The sequence below is a fragment of the Falco naumanni genome, chromosome 1 (assembly GCF_017639655.2).
Source record: "Falco naumanni isolate bFalNau1 chromosome 1, bFalNau1.pat, whole genome shotgun sequence".
NCBI lineage: Eukaryota > Metazoa > Chordata > Aves > Falconiformes > Falconidae > Falco > Falco naumanni.
The window spans coordinates 69,442,829-69,465,526 of record NC_054054.1 but is presented as its reverse complement, the minus strand read 5'-3'; the positions used below and the strand labels follow the sequence as shown (position 1 = coordinate 69,465,526).

At 41.1% G+C, this 22,698-nt stretch overlaps 1 protein-coding gene across 1 annotated transcript in view; it reads right to left on the bottom strand.

Moving 5' to 3' along the window:
• The window catches only part of PPA2 (inorganic pyrophosphatase 2), a 36,163-nt gene extending 14,852 nt beyond the window's left edge, over positions 1 to 21,311 (bottom strand). The window contains exons 1-7 of the mRNA XM_040598313.1: positions 21,149 to 21,311; positions 19,286 to 19,350; positions 17,556 to 17,600; positions 9,119 to 9,172; positions 6,553 to 6,672; positions 4,110 to 4,196; positions 2,688 to 2,814 (exon numbers count right to left, since the gene is read on the bottom strand). Coding sequence (XP_040454247.1) covers positions 2,688 to 2,814; positions 4,110 to 4,196; positions 6,553 to 6,672; positions 9,119 to 9,172; positions 17,556 to 17,600; positions 19,286 to 19,350; positions 21,149 to 21,296 — 646 coding nt within the window. The 5' untranslated portion in view covers positions 21,297 to 21,311. The remainder of the gene's footprint in view (positions 1 to 2,687; positions 2,815 to 4,109; positions 4,197 to 6,552; positions 6,673 to 9,118; positions 9,173 to 17,555; positions 17,601 to 19,285; positions 19,351 to 21,148) is intronic.
• Positions 21,312 to 22,698: the final 1,387 nt, after the last annotated feature.

Below are 22,698 nucleotides of genomic sequence, written 5' to 3'. Positions count from 1 at the left end.
AGTATTAAGCACTATAATTTCAAACAGATTACCTTCACAAGTCAGTCCAAAAAGACACTAAACCCTTGCTATTCCCATGGATGACACAGTTCCCAGTCGAACAGGTGCCAAGCACTGCTTACTATTCCTGGGTATTGTCACTATAAACTAGAGTTTCTCATTGCTCTGTGTGAAAGAGAGAGTTCTAGGCAGGGTTTCCAATTTAAACCAGTATTTATCAATAAATGCCTGCAGGACACAGTACAGTGGAGTGCTATGAATAAACAATGAGAACTGTTCAGAAGTTGGGACTGCTCAGTTTTAAGTTCTGTGAAGTCTCAAAAAAATCAATTGCACTTATGAGAACGATCACAATCCCAGAAGGAGAATATACAGAGTACCTGGGGTGTGCTTAAAGCAGCAAGAAGAGTTAACACACTCTGCGGGCTCAGGATGGGGTTTGCAAGTAATCACCGCTCTGGTGTCTTGGAATTATCTTTTCCAAATGTTCACTGGGGGCTGTGCACATACTCAGCTGAAAGCAAATGTGATGATTCTCAGTCCAATTCAAAACGTTTAACAAACGATATAAAAATTACTGGGCAGACTTAGAAGGCAACACTTCTCTCATCTTTCCCTAGGAGGCCACCACCATAACACAGCAGCACATCAATTACTGAGGGAGATACCAGTTTTATCTGTAGCTGCTATCCCTTTATGCTGAAATAATTAACATATTTGGGAAGGGGGGAAAACAAGTATAAAAGGACATATTGTACTGCCTACTCCAACAGATTTGTTTGTTTTCAGACTGAAGAAGGATTGCTGTTAAACACTGCAAAGCTAGTCATGTTTTGTGAAAGCAGATGGGGGCTTTTTTTCCCCCACTCCTTTTTCTTTTCTTTTGTAAATCCTGGACTGCAACTCCAATCACAAAGAGAAATCATATTAAATTGCATACATATTTCTGTACTTCTCTGAACCTCAGAAGAACAGTTCTCCTCTTGAAGTTTTGCACCTTTCTCTGATAAGAAAGGATGTACACAGGAATCAACTACAGACAATGGTTTATGCATTCCCCCCTGCCTTTTTTCTTTTTTGTTAAAACAAGACTAAAACTCTTACTCCCCTCCCAAACAAACTAAAGCTGTAACACAGCTGACCAATCAGTCATTACCTGAAAAACCAAACCAAAACAAAACAGAGGGCTTTCAAATAGTTACTTAACCCAGTGGCATAAACTGTCCCAATTTTGTCCCTAGTTAGTGAACTCCTTTTAAATTCTCTCACCAGCTTTTCTGATAAAACTGTTGCAGAAATTGTTAAGGAAAAAGGGTAAGAGTTAAACAGAACAATGTATAGAAATAAAGTGCTAATTACTTGTCTTTTAACTACTGACACTTATATTGCATTTTACTGCACATTACAGAGGCTCAAACTGATACTAAGATTAACAGCAAACTATTACTATTTCCTTAAGCAGAACTTCTTAATATCTGTCAAAGTCAAGTCATAAACACTATGTAGTAATTAATCTGTCCAATTATTTTAATCAACATCAACCCAAGAGTTTCCTTTTCCTCATTTCCTCTTATCCCCTTCTTCCCCCACAAGCCAAGCATTCTCCACATGAAAGCAACCTGCAAGAGAACTTGAGAATGAAGGGCCAGCCCAGTGATATACTTGCTTTACATTCAGAAATCAGGAAAAAGCCTCAATGGCAATAATTACTTACAAAACCACTGGATAGCCCTATGCCCTATTCTTACAGGAAGGCCACTCTGTGCCTTAGTGCTCCCTACCAATGAAGGGCAGGCTCTGATCATACATACCTGATGACATACGGTTTTTGGTCTCACAACAATCACTGTCTTACACAAACCTCCTCACTTAATTCTCATGATTCCCAATAACACTGTGTTTGAGGAAGGGAACCTCCATTTATTTAGAGAGAAGCTGCACTTTACCTGTGCTGTAAAAACTTAACTCCCTGCAGTTTTAACACATCTGTATCATCTTCTCATGGGAATCTGCAAGCAGAACTCCACCTCACATGCTACTCGCATACATTTTAGTACTTGAATTCTATTTGGATACCAAAAGCATGGTCACAAGGAGGACCAGTCTGGAAAGGATATTTCCCCCTGCACTGCTAGTCATCATCAAGGCTGATATTAGGGTGAGCTGCATTAGCAGTTTACTTTCAAAATTTTCAAGCTAAAAGGTGAAAGTTAATCATCCATACTAGGTAACAAACCCTGGAAGTAACCCAGTTACAAGTGACAAAACATTGGAAATGTGCAGCCTTTTTCAGAATGCAACGCAATGCCTGCAAGTATGAAAGGAACAAACACTTTCAACAAGCAAAACAGCAGTGTGCTACACAATCTGAGTAGGTAAATATGCACAATTACACAGGAGATAAGCCTGTAATTTTAAGAGGTCACTTTCTAAGGTGGTTGTGTTTCAGAAGTCAAAAGACTTTCTGCATGACAGGTTCTCCTGAAAATCCAAGTCAATCTTTTTCAAAAGCTTAGTATGAAACCACATATGACCTACTTGAAGGAAGTACCAGATTTAAACAACAAAAAAATAGTCTTGCCTTTCTGATGTCTGCCTTTTATTGGCCTGGGTGGTCTAAACTCAGGTACCATTCTACTGTGCAAGCTACTGACGTAACTTGCATTAAGAAAGGTAAAAATACTTGCCGTGGATTTTCTGAGCTTCTGGGTCATCCGCACTGATAGCAATTATCTTCCAATCTGTCTCTCCTTCATCAACAAGAGCTAAAACACCCAAGACCTTCACCTGAACAATCTCACCAGAAGAACGAATCTGAAACAGAACATAATCTCACAAACATTTGGAAAACACTAAGTAGAATTTCTCTTTCACCTCACAGGCTGCATTTTTAGCCCGCAGCTAACAAAATTGCAAGATAGATCTGTAAACCCAGTACACATGTATTTAACATTACTAGCCTTTCTCCCACCACTGCTATTCTTCAACAGTCAATTCTCCAGTCAGCATTTAAGTAAACAACAAGCCAGAAGAATTTTCCTTCTCTTCTACCCTAGTTCTTCCACACCTTCTCGATGTTCACCCCAAACTGCAACTCAAAAGTATCTCATACTCATTTTTTAACTCCTTCCTGCCTCTTGAATCTCTACTTTCTCAACTCCTGGTCTTAGTCTATCTCTTTCTGTTCCTTACATTTGACTCAAATATATACATATAAACACACACCCCTTCCCCAAAAATATCAGCACAACTCTTTTTTGCATTTTTTTGGGGAACTTACTCCCTACCAGCTAATACTCCCTTCAGAACTCTTTCTGGATCCCTTAAAATTCAAGTTTTAGGTTCCTTTTCTCAAATAAAGCCACCTTCATTGAGGTCATCAATTAAATTTCCCCTTACCTAAAATATCACAAGAGATCCCTCTTCCAAACTCATGCGTTTTAAACCCCCATTTCGATACCACAGAGGATTGCTCCATTCTTTGCTGCCTCCAGATACATAAAATTTTCTTTCAGTGAGCCAAACCTTTCCACTACTCCTAATAATGGTGTTTGCTGCACCTCTTTTTCATCTATCCACTATGTATCTCATAACTCTGCAACAGGTTCCTGTCTTGTCTAGGCAAGAGGGATCTACTTTTGTCTGCACCTATGAGAAAACTCAAACTCACCTCCTTTGTGGTTCTGACCTTGTAATTTTTTGTGCATGAGACACTACCATACTACTTCATCTTTCAGAAACCTATTCCTAGCTCCGTACTGCTAACAAGGGGGAAAAAAAAGAAATCTTTTCCTTCCCCAGAAATCTTAAACTACTCCTCCTTCACCCCAAACTCACCATCCAGCCACAGAACTTCAGGGTGATGTTCTCTTATTTTCCCTTTTTTCCAGTACACAGACTTTACCAAATCCTGCTTTTTTTCTCTCCTTTTTAAAAAGTCCACCATTTTCTTACCTATTCCCTCCTGAGATCCTCTCTTCATACTTCTGTTATCCCCTGAGACTATTACTACCTCTCCTTGTTTTCCATCCGCCCAACTCCTTCCAGAAGTGGTTCCCAAATTCTTAAATTAACATTGACAAATTAAATTAATCCTGATGAAGACAAACCTTTGAACCTATTTCACAAACATCAATAGGATCATTATCCCCACAACATCCTGTAATGTTATCTGTATGGTTCGGATCTTCCCAGGTCTGTCAAAAGAGAAAAGAATTATCAGTTACCAGCTGATCTGCAATTACAATTACTCTAACCACTAAACTACTAATATTAATAAAAACATCAGCTTTCTGAGAACAGGCTGGCTCAATGGGAAAAGAACAAACCATCAAACAGCCAATGGACTGACACCGAGTAACTCATCCTCATACTGAGGACAAGTAACATGAGGATTACTGAGGACGTAATAGCAAAAATATTAACTGCATCTGTGAATCAACACATACACTTTATCAAATTTCAGTCATTAACGCATCTGAGGGCCCTGAGTAGTATTTTTTACTAGTGGTTGTGGGATTAAGCTAGGACATTCTACAGCTACATTCTTACTATACACTTTAAATACCATAGCACTAACAAAAGTTGCTTTCAAAAACATGAAGGCTTTGAGCTAACCAAGCTCCTAGGAAAGGATTTGTAAGCACCAAATTACCTTTTTAAATTTTTAGATTTAGGTATGAAAAATTTCTCAGTATTCTGAGATGTGCATGTTCCCAGAACAGCCAACAGCTTAAGACCAAAGAAGCTTCTCAAGGAGGCAAGTTCAAATCCCTGCTCTGAGCTCTGTACAAGCAGAAAGTACAACAGCCACTTATACTAACTTAATTACTAGACCAGTACTTGTTTTATCTCCTACTGGCTAGTAATGAGTAACTCATTCTGAAGTTGAGAAGTTTTCCTGGTAAGAATTTTGAGTCCAAAGAAGTTTTGTTGAAAAGGTGTTAGAAAACTCTTTTTCCAAGGAGCTATATTGTTAACTCCTGCTGTCCATGGTCAAACCTGCACCTCAAACTTGTTCTTGAGAACTTGACCGATACTAAAAGGCAAAATGGTGAAAAGTAAATGCGCCGGTGTTTAGGTAGCAGAATCATCACAAAAAATTGCTGAAGTGTAGTCAAGAGAGAATTGCGGTTTGAAATTTATTTTTCCAATACTCTTTTAAAGTGCTTTTTCTTTAAGGCTGCATCAAACTAGTACTATTCTCTTGCCTAGCTGCACCACTCCACCTGTAAGTTAGAAGGAAAGCTCACTAGAAATACTATTGTTCTCTGTCCAGTACAGTAACTCCTACAGTAATGACAGCCCCTACTGTAATTTTTTTCTTCTCTGTTCCACAGCATAAAACAGCAGCTACAAATACCTATCTTTAAGCCATATACTCAGGTTGAACTTAAAGCAACTGCTCATCCTGATGAAAATCCTCTTGTGGTAATGGAGACACTGAATTGGATTTTTTTTTTGTTACTACTGGAGTAACTTCAACAACTGGAGATGTAATAATCCAACTGGTATTTTAAAGTTATTACAGAAAATAAAAGTAATAGTTATCTCCAGTCCTCTCTGACTCACAAGGTAACAAGGGGAGCTGAACATTTCTCCTGGGGAAAGTGTCATCAGTCCAAAATACTGCACTTTGTACAGGAAAACATTCAAATGTTTAATTTTGGCTTTGTACTAAGGCACACATGAATTTCCAAACATTAAATGGAGTGGCTGGTTCCCAACTATACCTACACGGAAACTTTGGCTGCTGGGACTGCTGACTAGATAAGAACTTCATGGCTACACTCCAGCACCTGCCTGGTATCTCCTCTTGAGGGATCAAATACATAAGCAGATTTTCAGGAGTAAACTTCCACTGCTTATGCAGTTATGTGTAAAGAAAACAAATTTCTCTTTTTTTAGCTCCATCATGTTCTTTAGTACTAATTTAAGTCCAACGTGTTATTCACAGAAATGAATTAACTTTAAAACTTTTCATTACACTCAAAATTTCAGCCATTAGTTGGGCTTTTTCAGGGCTCAAAGTTTTGAATGTGTCAAGATCAGTGAAGTCTCACAGTTCAGAGAAAAGTTAACTAAGACAGCTGAGGTTTAATCTAAAAAAGAACAGCCCTTGTGTTCCCCTTTGTTACAGATATTAAAATTCCCAATTAAAATTTATGCTGCAATACATGAAAATCCTGAATTAGGTGGTTGTTTTTTTTAAATGCCTTGTTTAAGCAGAAAATGGCTACTTGACCAAGTATTCTTGAATGGCAGACCATGACACTTTAATTCTGTCACTACAGCAGAGAGACGCAGACTAAAGATTCAAGATTTCTTGATCATTTAACTCCTTCCTGAAACACAGCACGTGTTTACACCCATGCTCAAATTCTGATCAAAATTTATAGACACAATAAAGCTCAACATAAAAAAATCCTAATTTACAAATGTATCAGAGAAACACCCCTCTTGCAACTGATTTGCATTCAGGCAGTATCCAAGATTTACAAGGCAATTTACACCGAAGACAGAAAACTTCCACCATTATAACAAAAACGTTACCTGTGGGAGGGCACCATAATTCCATATATAACCCTTGTGAGGAAAGATATTTGCCACATATCGAAGCTTGCCTTTCTTTATATCTTGTTTAATGGGATTCAACGGCTCCTCAGTGGCAATCTAAGCAGAAAGGAGGGGTGGAGGGGGAGAGAAAGAGAATGGTAAAATGGAAAGCAATTCATTCTGTACCCAACCAGTTAGAAAGAGCCATTGGGGAGCATGTGCTTATGGTTTGAGAAGTATTAACAGTACAATGGCCTCACTCTAAATCTCAAGGGTCATGTTCAAAAAGAAGCTTATTAAGGTTTTAAATAATGCTGTGAAGTATGCAAGAAAAAATGAATCTAGAAGAGAAAGTCATAAATTTGTAAGGCGACTGTCATGGTCAAACATAAATACTGAAAGAAACTTCAGTTAGAAGCTCTTGCACTTTACAGTACAAGTTCAACAGACATGCAGATGGTGGCACAAGCTCTTCTGACAACAGGGGCTTTGACAGCAACAGAGGAAATGTTTATCTTCTCAACCTCTGTTTATTGCTCTCCTATTGCATACACCTCTCCATCACCTCTCGGCATACAAATGCTTTTTAGTAAGCACAAGTTCTGCATAGTCACCAAATGCCAACTTCATGCATATTTAGAACAAGTTAAGGTAGCATTAGAAAGAGGCATTCTTATTCCCAAAGAAGCACTCACAGAAGGAGTGAGCTAATTAAAGCTGAACAACTTAGTATTGTCATCATCCTCCCCAAAACCTCAAATACAAAACCACTGCCATATGAGTTACCTACCAGACATCAGTTAATTCACTGTAACCATCCTTTTGACACTCCACACCACAACCTAACCCATGTTACTTTGGCTCCTGCTTAAAAACACTTATCTGAATGGCATCACATTTGTTACAGACTCAACTGGTTACACTGGCTCAGGTAGTACATAGCCTCCGTGTGTATGCACACAGCCCTTAATCCATATTCATTTTACCACATCCTTGTAAATTACCTAAAGCACAACCACCAAAGCCATCCCAAAGGACTTGCACCTTTTTGAACCACACCAAACTGTCAACAGCATGCTCTTATTCCACAAGTAAACCCTCCCCAAGAACTTAGATTAAGGTTCACACATTTCTGGTTTCACACTTGATTCTACCTGCTTCTGGTCATAACAGTGAAGACCTCAACTATGCCACCTGGGACTTTGACAGAAGTGGAGTTCAGCAACGCTTTTTCTTCATGGAAACCAGGGCAAAGAGGAGTAACTGACAACAGCAGACAAAAGTCTCATGAAAACCACTTTCAGTATAATCAAGGGAAGAACAACAGAAATCCAACAAACGGCTAAGCAGATCTGGCACTGGGGATAGAACAGTGGGAAACATTCATCCTAAAGCAAAGTTTAATCTCAGCATGGAGATCCAGACAAGACCTGGTATCAGCACTGTGCCACAGCCTGGACTGAAGGGCCATCAGGACAAAATGGCAAGGCAAGACAACTACCTTAATGATTAATGCAGAAAATTTCAGGTATATTAAAAGTTACACATTAGAGAACTACATCTGCTCTCCTTTATCAAGCCAGAAAAGTAAAAACTCAGTGATCACTGAAACTAACAGGACAGTAAACTTTTCTACCCTTGACATAATGGGCTGAGAGAAGGGGAAGGACAACAACCTGAGTTTTATGTTCAAACAGAATTATCAAAGGGAAACTGCCAAAGAGAACTCTGCTTCCACAATAAATAGTCACCTTAAAATACAAGGTAAATACCCAAGGTAATCCTGCTTGCAGAATAACTGTGGTGGTAAATACAAGTCAAATGATTTTCCGGTACCAAGGAAAGGAGAAAAAATTCTGAAATAACAGGCTAGGGAGGTTCTTTAGTGTTATTTTTAAAATCAAAATAGTTAACAGCTCAACCACAAACTTCCTTAAAAGCATCTGGGAAGCATCCCTAAAATTAATACAAATGCTCAGGAAGATAGGACATACACTGGTGAGATCTGTTGTTTCACCAGTACTACAGATGAAGCATTACTCAGCTTCTATATCGTCACTGCAGAGGAACAACCCACTAGGCTCTACTTTTAAAGTATCTCCTTACAGAAGTAAATAATTGCAGTCAGTGAGGTCCCCAAGTATTTTTTTGTCACAAGGAAATGCTTTTTCATTTGCAACTCCATTTATCAGGATTTGGCCTAGCACACTACACAGCAGAAATGAGAGGAATTAAATCCTCCAAGTGGAATGCTCTATGAGCAAGCAAGAGTAAGACTAAATATCGGACATGTCCTGCAAGCCAGCGCTCTAGTACTCTGCTGCAGTATGCTGCACTCTGCAGTCAGACAGCTGTCAAGCAGCGCTCACCTACAGAAGGGAAACAAAATCTGAACCTCATACTTTTCATAATCCAAAGGAAAGCATCTGTATGCACGATTTCAAATTATTTTTTTAACAGAGAAAAATTTATGTGTAACCCACACTCTAATTAAATTCTATTGGAAGTCACCATACTGTCATAACTTTCAAAAATACATAATCAAGATATTTTTCTTAATTACCTCCATTTTTGCATTTGTCCAACGAGGCACTTCTACAACCATATTAAACAGGATCTAAACCAAAAAAAAAAAAACAATGACAGAACTGAAAATAAAATCCACTTGGCAATTAGTATTTCACAAGACAAATTCCATCCTCCATTCAGCAGCAACAAACATCACATCTCTCTGTTCCAGCTGCTTTTAAGTACAATTTGTTTAGTCCTGCATAATGATATTCAGCCTCCCTGGTTCATCCTTTCCCCACACCACTCCTTCAAGAACATGAACAACTACAAGTAGTGGAATCCACACAATGTGGTTTTATTCCCAAACTGGCATTACGCTTCACAAAATGTTCAGGAAGTCCATGAAATGGTTTGCCACAAGGCAGTGGTTCAGTCTACTAGTCAAAGAGGATCAGACATTTCTATAGGACAGAATTAACTTCCCTCAAGCACTGGAAAGGACAATGTTTTGGGTTTCTTCAGGCCCTCTTCTTTTGCCTCATCCATTTTACAACCCATGCAATTGCAAGAACCACTGACATTTCTGATTCTCAGTCAAATCTGGCTGAAGTGAGGCAAAATGAATCCAAAACCAATGGCAGGAGGAGGACATGGACACCTCATGTCTGCATTAGCCTTCTTCCTACTAGAAACAAAGTGGAAGTTGCTTTAAGGGAGGGGTGGATATAAACCTAAGACATGTGAACTTTCATACTTTCAGAAGAAAAGTAAGTAATCTACACCCTTCTTACTGAGAAGGTTAAGGTGACATTTCCCAAAAAGAAAAACTCTGTAACTGCTGTAAGGTTTCTTCTGAAGCTGTCAGAATTAAGCACTACCAAGGAGTATTAATCAAAAGGAGAAACTAGACCAAACCACCCAGCAATGCCTACAGCCTATTTTCTCCTAGATTACCAAAATAACCCCAAAATATCACATTGCCTGGGACATCTCTCCATAGCCAAAAAACCCTCATACTGGTATTAAAAACTGCAACAAGTTAAACCAACTGAAGACTTGCACTGACTCTTTAAATACACTGCAATTAAAGCTCCAGCGGACTCTGAAATATTTGTATTTTTGCTCATTGTATCCTGCAGCTGCAACAAAGAAATATAATTACCAGGGTCAATGCCACAGTCTGATTAAAACTAATTCCAATGGTTCTATGATACTCTCCTCCCAAACAAACCTGAAATGTGGAAAGCAAGAAAACAAAGGAAAATCTCAACGGTCACTCAGCATTTCTCCCACAAGATCACAACCTATGCACAATGCCGACACCAAATTCTCAGTAAATTTAAATTAAATTTGCCATCCATACTGTGCCCATACTGCAATCAGTAGCATGTCAGATGGAATCACTTTTCCCCATCAGGTCATAATTAAAAAAAAACAGGAGGGGGAAAAAAAAAAAAGAAAGAAAAAGAAAGATGTTTTAGATCAGTTTCATAAGGTCCATATTCTGTACATAAAAAAGGTTGCGATAGAGAAGTAATCACCAAGAGAGCTCAAATATGTCAATACTAAGGAAGCAGACAGGACAAAGCAACATACATGCAGCAGTAAGGAAGGGAAGAGTTGGAAGAGAGCCAAGTAGTGTCTGCACATATATCTGGGAAACACTTGGAAAAAAGAATTGCACAGCATGAAAGCCAGTGCTGACAAGAAACTCCTAGGGAACTGCCAAGCAGGTCAAAGAATTGCTCTGACTGGTAGCTACAGGCAGAAAACATACAAACTACTCCTGGAATTATATATGATTTCTTCCCCTCCACCACAATCCTGTATTTTTGTTGTTTAGATGTCACTGTACATCTTCCCAACCATGTCCAATACAACGGCTTCAGCAGCCTCAAAATCTTGGTTTTGAGCTTTAATTGGTCAAGAGTTATTCCAGGTCTTCACCAAAATATTCTCAGGGCTGGACAATAACTGGACTGAAATGAATACAATGCTGCTCTCAAAAACAAAAAAATAACTTCGATTTAACTCAGCTCTAAGACCAGGCCTTCATAATTTGTGGTATCAGTCAAACGTGAATTGTCAAGAGTCTTAAATGTGACAGCCTGACAGATTAATTTGTATGCAAAAAAAATCCCCGAAAGTACTCTCTCTAATGCTAAAATGCCACAAGCATTTACAAGAGATTAATAACTTCATGCAGTGCTTACATTTAAAAAGTTTTATTTATAGGGCAATCACATTTTCACAGTGATGAGACAAGATTCACTGGTGTGGAACACAGAACACATACTAGATAGTCTGACAGACAGAAAGAGAAAAGAAGTATACTCCCCTGTTTTTTTAGGGTTTTTTTCCTCCTCTTTCCTACTTTGTTTCCCTCCTTGCTTAACACCACCCAGGAATTTTTCCACCACTCATTCTCCCAGACCAAGCACCTCTACTCCTTCTGACCACTTGAATGTTCTCCCCCATCCCTTGCTGCAAAACCATCCCTGCCTCAGCTGCAAAAAGAAAAGCAAGTGCCAGACACCACCTGTCTTCACAGATTACCATCTGCCTATGCCATTCACTGGTTAGTTTTGAACAGTGAATGCATTTGGTAATTGATATTTTTATCTTTATTTTAAATTAGTAAAACCAAAAATTCCACCTCACCAAAGCCCTAAGTGAATACTTCTACCCCCTCAAGCAATGGCAAGACTGTTTCAAGAGACCATTTGAGACACCCTCCAGTGACTGAAAAAAGCTCTCTCAGGAAAGTTTTTGCTTTGGAAAGTTTACCATTTAACTGCCTTAGCATGGCAGCAGTCAACTGGTCTGCCCCTGAGATTGCTGCTCGCTGTAGTCCAGATTTAATCCAACTCTGCAAGCACCTAACATACAGGGAACTCCACTCCATGGTAGCAGACTGTACAACAGGTCAGATGGAGTAGTTGCTACAGGCTAGCCTCACACCAGCTCTGCTGGCTGATGGTTCTTCAGAAGGACAGTCTCCTGGAGAGTGCAAGAAAAAGGAGGAAACAGTTTGCTAGATTCAGAAAAAGGGAGAACTCATGTGCTAGGGGAAATGACCTAACAGAGCCCAGACGATTTCCAACCCAGGGTATTACACAGCTTGTGTTCACATTAACCCAAAGTCAAACAAGACAGACATTTGTACTTATGCTCTATTATAACTTGAAGAGGTGATGGGGAGAAAAAAATATAAAAAATCCATTTGTTCAACACAGAGAAGTCAAAAATGCACTTCCTCATTCCTAAAAGTGAATATGAAAATCAACAGAAAATGACATTAGAAGGAACAACCAGTATGTCTAAATGATACCTTTTATTTCCTGAGAACAACTAAGTACATTACATGAGAACTCATACAGGATGTAAACAAGTGTTTGCTTTATTTGGGCTTTTTCTTTAACACTGCTTGGCAACTCAGTTGAATACCCTTTTTAATGCATCATGATACCATTTTTGCTGCGACAAGCGAAAACGTCTCTCACATAAAGAACAGGAACAGGTTTTTGAAATAAGAAAGATCAGAAGATACACAAATACACTTCAACATATTCATACAGCAAGTACTGAGAAAAGCCAGGAAAAACACAGACTCTTGTACCCGGGTAAACTGTGAGTCAGTGTTCTCTCCGCTAAGACTGATGGCCAAAAATAACTGGTACCTCTGGCTGTACAGATTCTTATAGAAGAGAACTCATTTTGATCAGCATTTGTTATTACAAACCTGAGTATCACAGGAGGAAAAAAAAAATTAAACACACTTCTGACACTATTTTTACAACCTGCCTTTCTGGACTCCCATACAGCCCTCTCTGAAACAATTCTTCCTTAGCTAACTTTCCCTCTCTTGTTAAGCTACTTCCTTTCCCAGTCTTCCCAAGATCCCTGGCTGGCCCATTTGAGGAGAGGGTTTTGAATAGGCATGATTTTTGCCCAAGGTTTGCAACTTAACGCTCAACTCTGAAAGTTCAGCTAACTTGAAGTGGAGCAACCAATGAAGAGTGAGGAAAGTGACAAAACAAGATCAAGAGCGGAACAGAAACTCAGTATTACTTCATAAAATGACAAACATCACAACTTTTTAAGGCCTGACTGATATTCACCATCACCCTTGCATGACAGGGAGAAAAGATATGCAAAGCTTACAATTACTTCAGTCATTTTTATAGCAGAGTACTTTTAAAAAAAAATAATCTGAAAGCATCTGTGGCAGCATTTGGGGGCTGCTGACCCTTCTTCACTAAAAAGCTCTGAACTCACAAGACAGAGAAAAGAGAAAGCAGCTATCATTCTATTTCTTTTCTGTCTGCTCCTTTGCAATCTTGCAGGGATTCTCATCAGCCATCATGGCAGCATGCACCTGAGGACTAATGAGAATGAAAAAGATGAGCTGCAGTCCAGCAGCAGTGTGAACAAAGAATGATATTTAAAAAGAAAAAAGGGAGAAGGAAAATAACAACTGTCATGAAAGACTCAGAAATAAATGGAGAGGGGCTTGCTTATAAAATGAGTACCCATGTTATAAACATTCCAGTGTAACACTTGCTACAAGGTATTTGCCAATGAAAACAACAAACCAGACGCCAGCAACATCTGGAAACCAAATGCATTGTATCTAAATGAGAAGTCAATGGAACTTTTCCAATAAAAATGCCACACAGCAAAAAAGGAATGCTGTGCCCAGCAAAGTGCCCACAGCCTCTTCATAGTGTGCTTCCCTCATGTTATGATGAAAAGGGAATCATGAACACAATGTAAGTTTTTACACACAGGTATCCCAAAAGTGGTGTCAGCCATATTCTCTGCTAAACTAGTTACTGGACACACTCACCTGCAGAACTACTCAGCATACAACCACTGCATGAATGAAAACGGAACACTGACTTTCTCAAGTTTAAGGCACCATTTATTTGAGGTTAAGCTTGATCAAATCACCGATACAACTTTCTCTGTAAATCAACTCTACTCCAGATTTTAACTGGACCACTGAATGAAGATTACTAGATTACTTCTGTTCTCAGTATTTGTTAACCCACAAGAACACAAAGCAAGGCTTGCAGCTATTGGACACATCCATGGGAAAAGGCTGGGCAAGTTCAAGCATCAGGATGAAAGCTTCGCTGAAATCTGAAGTTTGCAACACACAAATCCCTGAACATACGTAACAGACACATCACAGCCCAGGTTACATATATCAAAGAAATGTCTAACGTGACCAAAGAAGGTTACAGAGGCTGTAGTTAAGACAGAATACAAATTTGGTACAAAGTTTGCACCTTTACTGCATGGCAAATGATGATACCTTTTCCTTTCTTATGAAACATACTGACTTTATCATAAGACAACTCTGATGAGGCCCTCTATCAGATCGCCCACTCAGACTGCATGACCATTCTGATGACCCCTCATGTCTCACCTGACTAGTTAATCTATCAGAAGTTTTTGCCTGACAGAAGCAATCCAACTCAGGTCCACAAGGGCATTCCTGCACTCTGCAACCCACAGGAGGCAAGAAAACAAAAGCTGTCTTGTTTCTTTGTATTTTTTTTTTCACATGCTCTTGTGGGTGTCTACAAGTTAGAGGACTCCAATCTCTACATGCTTAGACAGATTCCTTACCAAGACCAACATCTGAAATAAAAATTTGTATTCAAGAACACCTGGGTCCTCTGAATGAGATGACATGTGAAAACTTTAACTAAAGACATATAATGACAAGTAGATTAGAAACTCTTTCACTACAGCAGGGAAGCAACATGTCACATTTGTCTTGAAAACCATGACCTCTTCAAACCTTCTTCCTGCTAGATATGGAAGACCATATTCAACAATCAGTCTCTGACAGTTTTGACTGTAACCACAGTGGGGACATCCACTCTTTCAGACAGAGACGTGAAACTTTTGATACCTTTCATAGAGATTTACTTGGGCAGGAGTGGATTCAGAGCACTTGCAATGCTTAGAACAAAGCAGAGGTTCAGGTTGCAAGCTGGTAATAATTTTGAGACTGAAGCTGAATATGATTTCTTTCAGTACAGTTTCTCCCTCAGAATAACTTCTCTCTAGTCTTCAAACAGCCAAAAAACATCTGTGAAAGCAAAAAGATCAGTTGTAAACAGTGGCTGCAAAGCTGAATTCAACTAAGATTTGGGAAGGGCTAAAATGTTACAAGAAATGGCTGCACTACAGAGCACAGTTCATATAGAAACACCACAGTCTTTCCCTTAGAAGTAAAACCCGAGACTGCAAAACAGGTAACAGACATGTACAGTGTGCATTCCCCTATCCCATCAATGTTGAAAGCTGAAACTCCTCTATTTTTGACATCTCTTCTGGCACCAGAATGCCAAGAAAAATTTAAAGTACATTAGACAGATTGAAAAGACTCATGCAGAATTATCTTCACTTTCCATAGCAAAGCTGCCACCTGATGAATACCAGCTCCATATAATTTAACACACACTCTTAAGAGAGCTTGCCCTTGTCCAAAGTAACAAATAACTGCCAGAGTTTAAAAGATGCCACTGTGTTTCCAGGGCAAGAGGAACCACCACCTTTGAATTCTGGCCAAATTCTGTGCTAGGACTGACTAAACACCAGGTATCAATAGCAACCTTTGCATCCTTAAGACAACAGTATGGAATACAGTGCTTCAGAGGTCTTCAGAAATCAGTACCTGGCATTGAATTCCTCGTTTTCCCTTTAGCCCCCGATTAAGCTATGCTTTCCCCATATTTAAGAACACACAGGATACATTTCTCACCAGGCCAAGTTGAGAAGAGCTGCTGAAGAGCGCAATGTAAGAAGAAGCTGCTTTCCTGAATGTAAAGACCCCTCTATTTTCTCTCTTCTCCCCAAATTCCAAAGATCACGATGAAAAAGGGTTTTCTAAATAATCTGCATTCTCACATTTCACCATCTAAGTAAAGACCAAGCACATTGGGAAGCCTACAGCCTGCACATTTATTTGCTTACTGACATCAGAAGCCCACTAAGACTGGAACGTACATTTGCCTTTGCTTATTTTCTGTAGTTCTATTAAATCACAGTCCAGAGTGCTCTCATAGGAAGAGTTATGCGGAGCAGCTCTGGAGTCTACACTGGCCCAGAAAGCAGGAGCTTCTCAGTCTCGCTGGCATTCCCCCCCACTCCCCTTATTGCTCCATACACTGATTCAGGTATCAGAAAAAGGGTACTAGAAACGTAGTTTTCAACAAGCTATCATGCTTCCCACTACACAGACAGATGCAGTTTCGAACAGTTCTAGACGCTGCATTAAACAGACTTTGCATCTTTGCAACCAGTAGGTACTGTCAACAGCATTCATAAGCAGGCAAGAAACAGAATACTTGCAACATGAATTCTTAACTACTGCTCTTGTTGGAAGACAGTGATTTTTGAGAAAGGCTACTGGCATGTACTCTTTCTCCTCAACAATTCACTTTTCAGGCATGATTCTACATCTGCTAAATAGTCCTTAAATGGGCATCAAGCAATAGGAAATCTAAAAAACATTACCTAGGCATTGTAGCCTGAATGAATCACAGGGCAAAGGGAGAGGAAATACATAGTGCAGGATTGCATGGGGACTGCTGTACAGAACCAACAGTGCACCACAACTAGTTGCAAAAACTACAAGAACCCAGACAGAACATTTCTTTCACGTAAGATGGGGAGTTACAGTTTTGCAGTATGACAGGCCAAACATATGAGAAGGAAAGATTGGGAAACACATAACGTGGTCTTAAAGCATGGTTTGTTTCATTTTTTCTTTCATTTTCTTCTACTACATTTTAAGTGCTCCTATGCCAGGGAAAGCACTGCAAAAAATTATAGATCTCAGGAAAGAAACTTGTATAAACAAAGCTTGCTTCACAGAAAAAGCCTTAGCAGATCTGCCATGGTTTTATGGGCTTCTGTTAGGCTTAACTTCAGTCCTGGTTAATGCTGAACCATTAGCAGATGAGATTTTTGTCTCTCTGCTTCCCAGACGAGTACAGAAAACAACATATCCTCAGTTCTAAAGAGCACATACCAAGTCTAATTTCTGCCCTAACATACCTAGGATTTCTGAAGTTCTCTATACATACTGAAGATTACCCACAGTCAGAGCATAATGAATATTTCATTAACAGAGGTTTTATTGCAAATGTTTCTGAATGCAAGAGCAAAAAAGGTAACTTACCTATGCTGCAATCGTCATAACAAACCTTTCAAAGAGTGGTATAAAAGCATTTGCCTTTGAGAACATCTTGATGAATAAAAGGATGTTGACATTTCTGGCCCATTCAAAGAGGAGAATATTAAATCCCTTTAAGCATTCTCCTCCTAAAAGGCTTGCATTTGAAGATATGTCAACTATATTCAGTGAGAGCAAGTTCATTTTGCAGAATAGCAAAGTGATGTTGGAAAGGAAATAGAGGGAATAGTTTTTAAAAAAACCCAAAACCCACACAACACTGCAGCAGTACCTCAGTTCCAGTAGTCTTTGACCTCTTTGCAGGAATCTCTTTATCCTATAGGGAAAAAAAGTAGTACAAAACTGCATTAAGAACATTAAAGAGCAATACTGTATTCACATAGATACAGACAACACTAGTTTCCAACGCAATTGAAACATCCCTTTGTGAGCATAAAGGCCTGAACTATAGCTTTTAAAAGTTAAGTACTCAGTTTTGTTTCATTGTGAAGTTATAACCTTCCAGATGTTAACAGAGGAAGATAAAAATGTACAAGGACACATACACTTTCTCCCAGCTACTAAAAAACTTAACCACCAATCTAAATTACCTGTCTTCAACTGATTAAAAACACAGATTTATCCTTCTGTTCAGTTGAAAGAGAGAAAAAACAAAATAAACAAAACCAGCATGTAAAATAAGGCTGGAGATACCCATCGTAAAATGAAGTCCACCAAACTTACTTAAACCAGGGGAGGAAAAGAATATAACATACAACTCCTTACATCCTTCTGTTACAAAGGTGGCAAAATTAACAGGGATCTTCACAATTACTCCCTTTCTTGCTCCCCCCTCAGGTCCCTATATCCTGTGGAATGTTCTTTCCTTGGTTACACACCAAAATGAAAACCTCTCCATACTGATCGGGTATCATTGCACTATAATCTACCCATCCAAACCTCAAACTCTAGATGCAGGGACAGCAATGCCCCCAGGGAACACGTGATGAAAATGCCCATCGCTTTCCCAGCAATAGCACTCACTGAACATAGCAACTTAGAAATGACTCTCTGAATGAAACTTACCTTTCACTGACTAGCATGCTTGGCATCTGCTGATCCAAATGGTTTCATGTGTATTTTTAATCTCTCAGTTTAAATAATTCAGGAGATTATTTCATTAGTTCAGAAGTCTCAATCTGAGCATGTTACAACTGCTGACCTTTCTCACCATTCATATCCTCCAAAGAGACCCAGCAACAAATCAAGAAAGCGGTCAAAACCGTCCCAACTGGTTTGTGTAACAAGCATACCATAATAAGCAAACCTAAGTCTAAACCAAGACTAGTAGCTCCCACCGGTGACACATAAAACAGGCGTTTCATTATTGCTATAATGAAACTCCAGGGAGTGTGGCTAACAAGACGTGAAAGTGCTCAGCTGCACCTCGTGCCTTGTAATTCTCCAAAGGTGCGATTACCACTTCTCTCTTGGGCATTATTGTTGGCTTCCAATTATAATGCTCCTTTTGGGAATTACAGTAGTACAGTGTTAGTTATGTAAGCGCATGCTGTACATCTCCTACTGCATGGAAATGTACACTTTTAATTGCAGATGTAGAAAAAATGCCAATTTAAAAAGAGTAATAGTGGACAATTAATTCAAGCACACACAAATGCAAGCCTTAAACACAGAGGAGAATTAACACAAGACACAGTGATGGTTTCCCCCCACTCTCAATCACTTGGAGACCTAAAGAGACATCTAGGCTTGTCTACACAGTGATCATTATGTTTCACTGCAAGTTACTGAACTCAGCAGAGAAAACTCGGTGGAGGAGTTATTGTGTCTGTATTACATAAGTAATCTGCCTGGGTTCCAGTGGTCCTTTCCGGTGCTATACATTTGTCTGTTAACTGCTAAAAAAATAAAAATTATTTTTAAAATGGCATTTTCACCTAAAAGATACCAACAAAGCTTATGATTTTGAAGTTAATTGTGTTTCAAGCCATAAATACATACCTCTTTAGATCCAGCAAACAGTGGAATGTCATGAAATGGGGAGATATATTTGCCATCTGTATTCTCTTAAAAAAAACAAAACAAAACAAAAAAGTAGCATTACCAACCTAAAGATATGCCGTAAGATGTCGGTATTGCTAACCATTATGCATTGCAGAAATTTATGATATGCCACAATTACGCATCAGTTAAGCTTTTGCTGAAGTTTAATTCCAAGGACTAAAAAATAACCTACACATAAGACAAGGAATTTCATTGTTTCACAAGTTTTCATTAGAATCAAAATTATTGCTTTAGTATTCAATACCACACTTCTCTTCTGACTACCTGGTAATAAAAGCTGAAACCATGTAAAGATGAGATCTTTTCATTCCCTTTTTTCTTTCTCCCCAGCAATACACAACCATTAAGGGAGAGAAAAATAACAAGGGAACCTCATTTCCATGAATGACCAGTGAATTCACCTGGGTTTCTAGCAATGCTGCCTTTGTGACTTCACTGTATTTCTAATAAACTGAGTTTCATGACCACAAAGAGAAAATCCCCCATCATAGCAGGCCAAAGTCTGATCAAATGAATAAGACAAGGATGGGGCAATTACTCAGGCCCTAGACATGAAACATCATGCCTGGAAACCAGAAGAAAATTACATTTAACTTAATAGGAGCCCAATCTGCACCTCAGCTCTGCTCCCACTGTAGAAAGAAATAAATTTCACTGAAGCAGACGCTTCAGCTTTTCAAATTACTCAATTTTTTCAACGTACTAAAAGCCCAATAACTGCATCAAAACAGAAACATCAACAATATAATGTGCTAACACAAATCCCAAGGAATTTCTCCTCTGCTAGCATCCCTATACACAGTAATGGGAAAAACACACAAGGGACACCATTTAGCTTTGGACTGTACTTTGACCACCTCAGCCAAGAAGAGTAACCAGCAGTTGCTTTTGCAGCTCCTGGAAGCCCCCCCCGACACTCCTCCCAAATAACACAAAGTTTAGTGGTAGGCTGCTTATTCCCAGTGACTTCAGCTGAGTTCTCCCTGAGGACCAAGCACAAGGGAGCTCTGGCAGAGGGTACTGCCGACGCAGCACATGACGCCTCTGCTTCTCTCGCACCGGTGGACGTCAGAATTACCGCCTGTAAGTCACTGGACCAAAAAAACATCGAAAACCACCGCTAGAGAAGCAGCATACAAATAGGCAACATGGTTACCGAAACGCGTGACACCGAGACCGCACACCACCGGCTCCCGCCGGGCGCTCAGGCCTCCTGGCGTGCTGCCCAGGCCCTCCGGGTGCCACTCGCTGCTGCTGGCCCCGCCGGCCCCTCGGGGCTGGAGCCCCGCGGTTTGCGTGCCAGCCTCCCCTCCCCCTGAGGTGACGCTTCTGGAGGGAGGGCTGGCCTGGTCACAGGGACAGGCCATCGTACTCCCGCTGGGCTGTCACACCTCAGAGGTGACGTGAGGCGAGGCATGGCTCCCAGGGTCACGGAGCGCTCCGAGGCCTTTGTGCCCAGGCTGCCACACACCGCACCACGGCAGCGCTACGCTCCCGGCGCCCCCAGCCCCTCTTCGCCCCCCAGGGGCCTATGCCGGGCTGGGGAAGCGCACGGCTGCGCATACCAGTGCCCAGGGCTGGGCAGGCCCAGATTCCTCTCCAAACGCGGATCTGCCAGGAAATCCCCTCACTCTCCACAAAAAGCGCCCCCACTGAGGCTGGAGAGGGGGAGCGCTCAGGTGCGCCGCCTCAGCCAGCCCGAACGGCCTCAGCGGGACTGGGGACCCGCCGCCTCTCCCACCGTGCACCCGGCGAGGCGGGGAAGGAAGGGATTTATCGAGCCCAGGGGCTGCTACTTACTAAAGTAGAGGCGGTAATCGGGAGAGTTGGGCCGCCCCCGCTGCTCCGTGCCGTAGCGGGCCATGGCGCCGAGGCAGCGGCGCGGCGGCCGCCCCCACCCCCCCGCCACCGCCGCCAGCAGCCGCACCAGCGCCGGCGGCGCGCGCATGATGGCGGCCGCCGCCTTCCCTCCCCTTCCTGCGGCCGCTGGGCCTGCGCCGCTCAGCGCCGCGCCGCGCCGGCCTCCTGCCCCGCCTGCCCCCGCCGGGAAGGCTCGCACGGCGGTGAGAGGTGCTGCCGGCCGCCCGGAGGTAGCCCCTGTATCCCACCGGTGAGGAGGGAGAGACACTGCCTCACGCCCGGCCGCGGCTGCGCCCGAGGGACAACACGACCATTAGTCGCCGTGGCGCAAAATGGCGGCACCGGCGCGCAGGGTCTCGGTTGGGAAGGTGGGTGGGTGAAGGAGGTTCTTCCTGAGGAGGTGACTGGTGCTGGGCAAGGGCGCTGCCGCCTTTCCCCTGCGAGCCCCGGGAGGTGGCTGCGTCCCCTGCTGAGGCCGGGGTCAGCACCTCAGCAGAAGGAGGAGGCTACAGGCCCAGGCCTAGCCTCACAGGAGGGCTCCAACGCGTTCGAAAGCAACTTAAAAAGCCCCAACACCTGAGGTGATGGGTGAGCCTGGGCAGGTGGTACCCCAGCTATACCCACAATGAGGTATTTTCAGGCCACCCGCACTGACAAAAGCATGGATGCAAACCTTACCTGAGGATAACAACTTCCCTAGGGAGGGAAGCGTTTAGTTCTTGGCACACACAGCTTGATGTCACCCAAACCAGTCTGTGTCTGCAGCACTTACGGGCAGGGTATTTGCGTGGGTGCCCAATGGTAGATACATTTTTTTATTGCACCCTGGTGATACTTAGATTCTCATCTGTATTCAGGTTATGCTGGTATTAAAGCTTATTACCCCAACATGTGATCTGATTCTTTTGAATTCTCTTCTCATTGATCCTTGAGGAGGATTTTATATTAATTTCATCAGTCGATACAGTGGTACTTCTTGGAGTAGTGCTTCTTATTTGTAGATTTTTCAAAAATTCCTGAAAAGGGGCAGATACCACTATTTGCATTTGATTGATGGAGAAACTGAGGCAGAACAAGTTTTGTTGCTGTCACCACTCTTAAATCCCATACAAATCATCTTGTGTATTCACCTCTAATGGTGGTCTATATCAGCTTTGAATCATAACTCTGATTTGAATTACCCTGAAAGATTTCTGTGGGATAAATCCATGCTACCCTGATTATTTTATATAGTATTTTAAATGTTATTGGGAATTACTTATTTGCAGCAGAAAGGCTAAGTCAATCTCTTCCATCAGATTTAAACAGCATATAGCTTCTTCCATTTATTTGTCCCTTCTACTGATTCATAGATCAGGTTTCAAAAACATCAGGATTGTCTGTCTGCCTGTGCAGTAAGGACCCAGCATTATTTTACACCAGAGTGGGAGATTTTCATGGCGGCCTCAGTCACTGTTCCCCCGTGCACTTTGAAATGTATTATTTGCTGC